The 7,527-nt window shown below is 35.7% G+C and overlaps 1 protein-coding gene across 2 annotated transcripts in view; it reads right to left on the bottom strand.

Annotated features, from left to right (window-relative positions):
• The window catches only part of ATP8A1 (ATPase, aminophospholipid transporter (APLT), class I, type 8A, member 1), a 207,502-nt gene that overhangs the window by 166,974 nt on the left and 33,001 nt on the right, over positions 1–7,527 (bottom strand). For both annotated transcript variants that reach the window (XM_004681324.2, XM_004681323.2), the window contains exon 5: positions 2,929–2,974. In XM_004681324.2, coding sequence (XP_004681381.2) covers positions 2,929–2,974 — 46 coding nt within the window. The remainder of the gene's footprint in view (positions 1–2,928; positions 2,975–7,527) is intronic.

Raw genomic sequence — 7,527 nt, 5'->3', positions numbered from 1 at the left:
TCACTTGCCTAACCATTTTAGTCACCAGCTAATCCATGATGAACTAAAAAACTAAGAAAGAATATTTTCTGAATGGTAGAATAAAGGAAGTATTTTTTTAAGGTAGGAAAATACCAGGGAAGTTGGAAAATGCTTCAGTTTCAGGTCTGGTAACCTAAAATCATGAGTGCCCTAAGGGCTACTCTTGAACTCTATGAAGAATACTTTGTGGGTCAAGGCTTAAAAATCAATCGCCAGTCCATGAAGATAGGAACTATGCTACAAGAGCTATTAAGTACTGAAAAAATAACCACGTATTTTTTATTCAAAAGCTGTTATTGAATATTCTGAGTAATATGATAACAAATGCAAAACATTCAAACTGCTCAAAATGCCATCCCCTAAAACATCAGGGCTTTATTTTCCCTTTCAATTCCTATGGTTGTTTCTTCCCACATAAACCCCATGTCATCCTCCTCTCCAAATTTAACATGCATGTAAATCTTGTCTTTTTTTTTTTTGGTTTGTAAATCTGTAACAGCTTCTCAATACACACAAGAAAACCTGGAATTCTCTTGGGTGAGCATTCAAGAACCTCTGAAAGTTGACTCCAGCCTACCTTTTCAAAGTTTAATTTTTTAAATTATATTATTTTTTATCAAGGTAGTGATAGTTTATAACACCATATACAGTTAGGGGTATTGGTTATACCTTTTCAGGTGTAAATTGCCACACTACGTCCACCACAAAATACCCATAATCCTCCACTGTAGTTCACTGGATCCTTCCTTTATTAGTTCCTACCCTATAGCAGCTTCGGTTCTAAGCAGATTTTCTGGCTTCATTTTGCTTTGTTTTGTCTGTTTCTTTGTTGTGCACACATGAATGGAATCATCTAGTATTTGTCTTTCTCCTAATTCATTTTCCTTAGCATAGTACCTTATGACTCTATCCATGTTGTAGAAAATGGTAGTATTTCACCTTTTTTATATCTGAATAGTAGTCCATTATATGCACACAAATTTACATACATACTCATGCTCTCTCTCTCTCTCTCTCTCTCTCTCACACACACACACACACACACCCATCTCACACATTTCTCATCTATTCTGTGGGCACTTATGCTGTTTCCATAGCTTGGCTATTGTAAATAGAACTGCAATGAACATAGGAGTCCATATCTCTTTAAATTAGTGTTTGGCATTATTAGTCCCTCTCTTCAAGGACAGGGACTGTTATTTTTAATGTTTTTCATATCCATAAATGATAAAATAGTCTACATTTGCATAGTCTGTGGACAAGGGTTCCTTTTTCTCCACACCCTTACCAACATTTGTTGTTTCCAGCCTTTTTAATATGGGCATTCTCATAAGTCAAATATCTCACTGTGGTTTTGACTTGCATTTCCCTAGTAGGTGATGATGAACTTTTTCTCATGTGCTTGTTGGCCATCTGTATGTCTTCTTGAGAGAAGTATCTACCTAGATCTTCTGTTCATTTTTCGATAGGGTTGCTCTCTTACTAAATTGTATGAGTTCTTTATAGAGCTTGTCTGAAAAAATTACATGAGTTCTTTGTAGAGCTTGAATATTAGTCCTTTATTGGAAATAATGTGCAAATATTTTTTTCCCATTCAGTAAGGTGTATTTTCACTTCAACGATAGTTTCTGTTGCTTTACAAAAGTTCAGTTTTAGTCTGGTATAGTCCCATTTGTTTACTTTTGCTCTGGTTTCTTTTCCAGTCTACTTTTCAAATCATGTGTCTATTTTGATTTGATTACCTTTTCTTTATCTTATACTCTTATGATAGTTCAACAAAACATCCAAGTCTTCTTCACCATTCTTAAGAACAACCCCCCCCCACCATCCCTTCTCCTCACTCAGCCTACATGGAAGTCTTCCCCATATGCCTCCCATTACTCCACATTTTCTCTCACTTCAATATCTAGTTCATTAATTACCCCATGATTTTCTCTCTTTTGAATCCATATGGGATTTAATGTAGAAAGCATTATTTTCCAGAAAAATCTAGATCAAATATGTAAACTCTGTTTTCCACAGAGATCATCTTTTACCTTGAGCTTTTATATAGCTCTTATTTTGTACTTTTTCTAATATTTCATAATCTCATACATATGCAACTAATTTATTAAGTGATGTTTCAGTAAGTGTTACCTTCTTTAAATATATTTAAAAAATCAGTCAATAATCCCATTGGCAGATAGGGAGAAGAGAAGCAGAACATTTTGACAGGGTCCCTAAGAAAATCACTTAGTATAAAAAATACTGATTTTAAGTTTTAGCTAATGTTGGCAGATAGGACTAATTCTTATCACATTAGGGAACTTCAGAAAGATGGAGACTCTCAGATGGAACAGGCTCAGGGGTAGGATAAAATGTCTGTTTTGCATGTTCCTGGTTTTTTTTTTTTTTAACTCTGAAGGTTTATTTGCTTATTTGAAGTTCAATTTGCTTTTGGCTATGTCAAAATGAGGTCAAAAACAAAAGAGGTATATCAAAGTGCCATATAATTCTGGGAAGCATGTACAGAATAATCCAAAGCATTTCCAATATGCCCCTTACCAAAATAACATTTATTTTGACTGTCTCCTATAAATCTTTCCTAGAGTCACAACATAAAGACATTTGGCACCATTTAGCATTGTCAAAACAACTGCAGACTTTATGAGTAGTACTTGAGAATAAACTGCTACGAGGCACTTAAATGTTAAAAATGATACCTTTCCAAAGAATTATTACCACTCTAAATCACTCAAATATGGATTTAAATGTCATGTTAATAAATACTACAAAGTGAGAATGTACTAAGAAATAACACTTATGAAATACATGATAATTTTAAATAAATTGTGTTTAATTGAAGTCATATGTTTATATTACTGAGTATATGTGACAAGTATGAGAAATAAAATTTAAAATTCCTACCTTGTGTCTGTTTCTTGTTCACAGCATTGTCAGCTTTATGTCGTTTCTACAGTTTAAAAGCAAGAACAAAAACTGTGAAAATGTGAATGAGATTAATTGAACAAAATAATAGCACATAAAATGAGATTTCTTTTAACATGTTTCTCCTAAGTATAAGATAAAGGTTGTACAGGAATCTTAATATTGAAAGCATATTTATATAATGTTCTTTTTCTCAAGTACAGGGAAAAGGCTACAAGTGGCAAAAGTACATGTTTATACAATATTCTTTTTCTCAAGTACAGGTGTGTGGTCCATGGAGGTGTTTATATTATCATACAGGTAAGATTAAATTTTTAGTATACTAGAAAAAGTTCAAGCTGAAAGGCTGATTTAGTCTTTTGCTTAAACAATTCAGTTAAACAAAGACTACCTAAGGCCCTCCCTGGTGGCGCAGCAGGTTAAAGCACTGCACTAAGAAGCGTAAGTCACTTCTGCATGAGTTCAATCCCTGCCTGCCCCGAGGAGATCCACATGGCGAGGCAGACCTCTCCTGACCCGCCCGCTGCTCCCCTCAGCAATATACTTCGTCGATCTGCCTGTTCTGTTCCCCACTCTGTCCCTGGTGAATCCTCTCACCGTCCGCATCTCTGGCCTGTACCCCAGTTCTGTATGAATAAAAAAATAAATCTTAAAAAAAAAAAGACTACCTAAGAGTATTTTCTATAATAGCCACCATTAATAACATATGGAACTATTTTCAGCTTAAGAAATTAATTATCTAATTAAGCTGAATATATCCACTATGGCTTATTAATGAGCTTTGCCTGTCAGTGACTAGAACCACGCACATCTACCACTTGCATAAAGCCTCTTCTATCCACTGTTTTCCGACAGCCTCTCCCTCTGCCAAGCCACTGAGGTTCATGATCCTATTTTCTTTCCTCCAAAAAAAGTGCTGAGAAAAGTAAAGGGTAAACAGGTGAGTTCATTAAGTCTAGGTTCATGAATTTGGAGAATCACATAAGTGAAGACTTTAGAGCAATAAGAAAAAGAAATGACAGCTTAGCGGAAAGGTGAGAATTTGAGTGGTCAGGGAAAGTGATCTATCTGCAGTTCAGTGAGAGGTTTTCCATGAACTCTGTCTAAACTTACAGCATCAAATATAACACACCAGCCTCTGATGATGTTGTAGGAAGTGTTGGGTGTAACTAACTCTGAGCTCAAAGATTCTAATCACATAAAGCCCAAAGTCAGATTGAACTACTCATATCTGACTATAAGGTAGGTTGGATCAAATGAGTCCCTACGTTTTCTATTTGAGAAGAAACCTGGTTTTAGATCACAGTGTGCATATGAAAACACTCTCCAAGAGAGAAGCCTGGGTTCACTTTCAAAGTCGCTGTGACAGTCTACAGGGAAAAGGCTGCAAGTGGCAATGTGAACTCAGCTCAGCCATACCATGCAGACAGCACATTCAAAATGCATCTTCGGAAGGCTTTTTGAAAACGATTCTTGCCACATCCACATGGAAGAATAATAACTTCTTTCTCAGAATAAAATATTCATTAATAAAAGTATAATTATGCAGTTACGTTAATAGGCAAATTATGGCTTCCAAAAGTGAGCAAATGTTCATACATGAATTTTGAAAGACCTGCTAAATTTGTAGCATCAGTGGAGAATATTTCATAATAGATAAAACTCTAAAATATTTATTTTATTAACAAAGATCTTAAGAAAATTATAAAGGGACCCCAAATAAATTTTAACACAATAAAGCAAGACAAATTTAGATTTTCAAAGGTACAAATATTTCCAAAACAAAGCACATCTATGACAGAAAATAGACTTCAGCTCCTGAAGACAAATAAAGGCTAATTAACGATACATTGCACTTAAACAGGAAATTTAATCTTAGTGAAACCTAAGGAGATCCTGAACATTACTTTCCATCAATAGAGAATTCTTGCTCAGGAACATGCTCTCTTCTTCAACCTTCCTACCACTGAATAAATAAGGCTATATGTCAACAAACATACACATAAGGATCCATCCACAGAGGCCGATCTAATTTTCTGATTATAAAAAGCAAGTATTTATGTGTCCTAAAGAGATCATTATTTCTTCTCAAATTAATAAAAAAAAGTTCTCTGAGTTCAAATAGCTCCACTGTCCTCTAATCATTTAATATTGCGGAGAGCTAGTGAATTATTTAGTGTAATCTATATTTGATTGACAGTACACCAACAACTACTGTATAAATAGTGTCTTGAACTTTAGGAGAGTTAAGTATGCAAATGCTGACCACTGTTTCCTGAGAACTTTTCCTTCTCTGGGCATTTCTTATTATATCATCACTCAGATTTTCCAGAGACATAAGGGCATCTTTATCAACTCAGTTATTATTCAGTGATGAAATTCCTCAGGTCTTAGTACCTTCTCCCCTTTGCTTCTCATTCTATAGTCTCTTTCCAGTTCAGCTTTTCATAATTTCAGTTTGATTTAACTGACACATAAATATACACCCATTAAGTCCCATATGCAGTTATATCCAGTTGCTCCCTTGACATCTCTGGCACACCCTCTCAAATTGTCAAAAGGCAACCTATGATATGAAAACCCAAGATTTATATCAGACATATAAACTAGGAAGTTGAGGTTGAGTCTTCCTTATACCTTTCCCATCTCACTCCATCCAATCCACATTATCATTCAATAAGTGTTTGCTAATCCTTAATCATGTGCCACACCCAGTCACTATTGCTCAGGGCACAGCAATGAGCCAGACACAAAAACTCTTATTCTCATGGAGCTTACAATCTAGGGGTTGGAGATAGAATCTGAAGAAAGTAAATATGGTGGTGATAGCTTGTCCATTTGATTCCTAAATATATACTGGATTCATTTTTCCTTATTTCTTCATCTCTACCATACCACTTAGTCTATTTTCACTTTTTCTAATCAGTTACTAGAATATTCTAATTAGTGTACCCAAATCCTCTCTGGTTTCCTTCCAACCCATTTTCTGTATTGTATGATCTGTGGATGATGACGCTACAGCTAGCATTTAATCAGTACTTACTAGACACCTGGTACCATTCTGAGGGCATCATATGCATCATTTATTTCTCATGGGAGCCTGGCGGTTACTTGATTAATGTCTACCTCTTGGACTCAACTACAAAGCTCCACCATTCACTAGCATATTCTCAGTACTTGGTCTCTGGACACAATAGACTTAAAATAAGTATTAGATTTATAACAAAGCTTACTAGTGTTCAAGTTACCAAGTTTATAGCAAAGAAAGTATGCTTTGAGTGGTGAATATTAACCAGCCTTGGCCCTTAACCATAGTCAAAATTTGACATGGCAAGGCTTTTCTTAAGTTCTCCATCAATTTCAGAGTAGTTCCAGGAAATGTATGTCATTTGTTACTTACATATAAAAATAAGAAGTGTTATTATGTATGTTCTCCAGAGTAATTAGTGTTGAAATGCACTGAAGTGGTTAAGTCAGGTATCTTACCTGGCAACAATTCTTAAGTTTCATTCTAAAACATTAAAATGTTTAAGAGAACATAGGAGGTTTATGAGAATGCAAACTTTCTTTTAGTCATCAATGCAAGAGTGTTGGACATTACTGTTCTTCACCAATACCCAGTTCTCCACTTTCATGGACACGAAGTCTCCCTTTTGTCATGTCATTAGTTTCAACACTGGGTTGTAGGAAGATGTGATGCACACCATTTTTGAGTCAAAACAGAGGTGAGATCACCATTTACTACTTTCATCTACTCTGGTGATCTCTAGCATTTCACACTGCAGGGTCTTGATTCTGCTACATTTCTCAGGAATAATAGTGCCTCTTGCACCCTCTCACCCAGATAACAATCTGCAATGTCTTTGAGGATATAACAAAAAACACATTTAAGCCACTGACATTGGGATGTGATTATTACAGCAGCAAAACTGTAACACACATACATCCTACTGAATGCTTGGTTACCTCCATACTGCTTTGTATATTTTTATTGATGAAAATGTCTCTTCATTATAACTGATACAGAATTTTTTTTTTTTTTTTGTCTAACTAGCTAAACTATTTGATATTTTCCTTTCTAGGGAGTAATATTTAAAACTTTCATAGGTTGATGTAAATTTCTTGTGAAGCCAGTTTACAGACTACTTTTAGACACTTTCTAAACATGATTGGCTTTACTGAAAAGCAACTTTACATGGTATCATTATTACCTTACAATATCATTATCACATCCTTCAGAAACTGTGATATTACCTGCAATCCAATAGTACCCAGTTATTAACTCATGCCAGTAGTTTTGTTTAAAAACCCATTTCCTGGCCCTCCCTGGTGGCACAGCGGGTTAAAGCACAGCACAAAGAAGCTTAAACCACTTCCGCATGAGTTCGATCCCCGCCTGCCCCGGAGGTGATCACATGGAGAGGCAGACCTCTCCTGACCCGCCCACTGCTCCTCTCAGCAGTGTACTTCATCCATCTGCCTGTTCTGCTCCCAGCTCTGTCTCTGGTGAATCCTCTCACCCTCCGCATCTCTGGCCTGTACCCCGGTTCTGTATAAATAAATAAATCTTTAAAAAAA

This window comes from Condylura cristata, unplaced genomic scaffold (genome assembly GCF_000260355.1).
Source record: "Condylura cristata isolate star-nosed mole 26May11 unplaced genomic scaffold, ConCri1.0 scaffold00012, whole genome shotgun sequence".
Classification (NCBI taxonomy): domain Eukaryota; kingdom Metazoa; phylum Chordata; class Mammalia; order Eulipotyphla; family Talpidae; genus Condylura; species Condylura cristata.
Note: the sequence above shows the minus strand (reverse complement) of the source record. Positions and strands in the feature narration are given on the sequence as shown.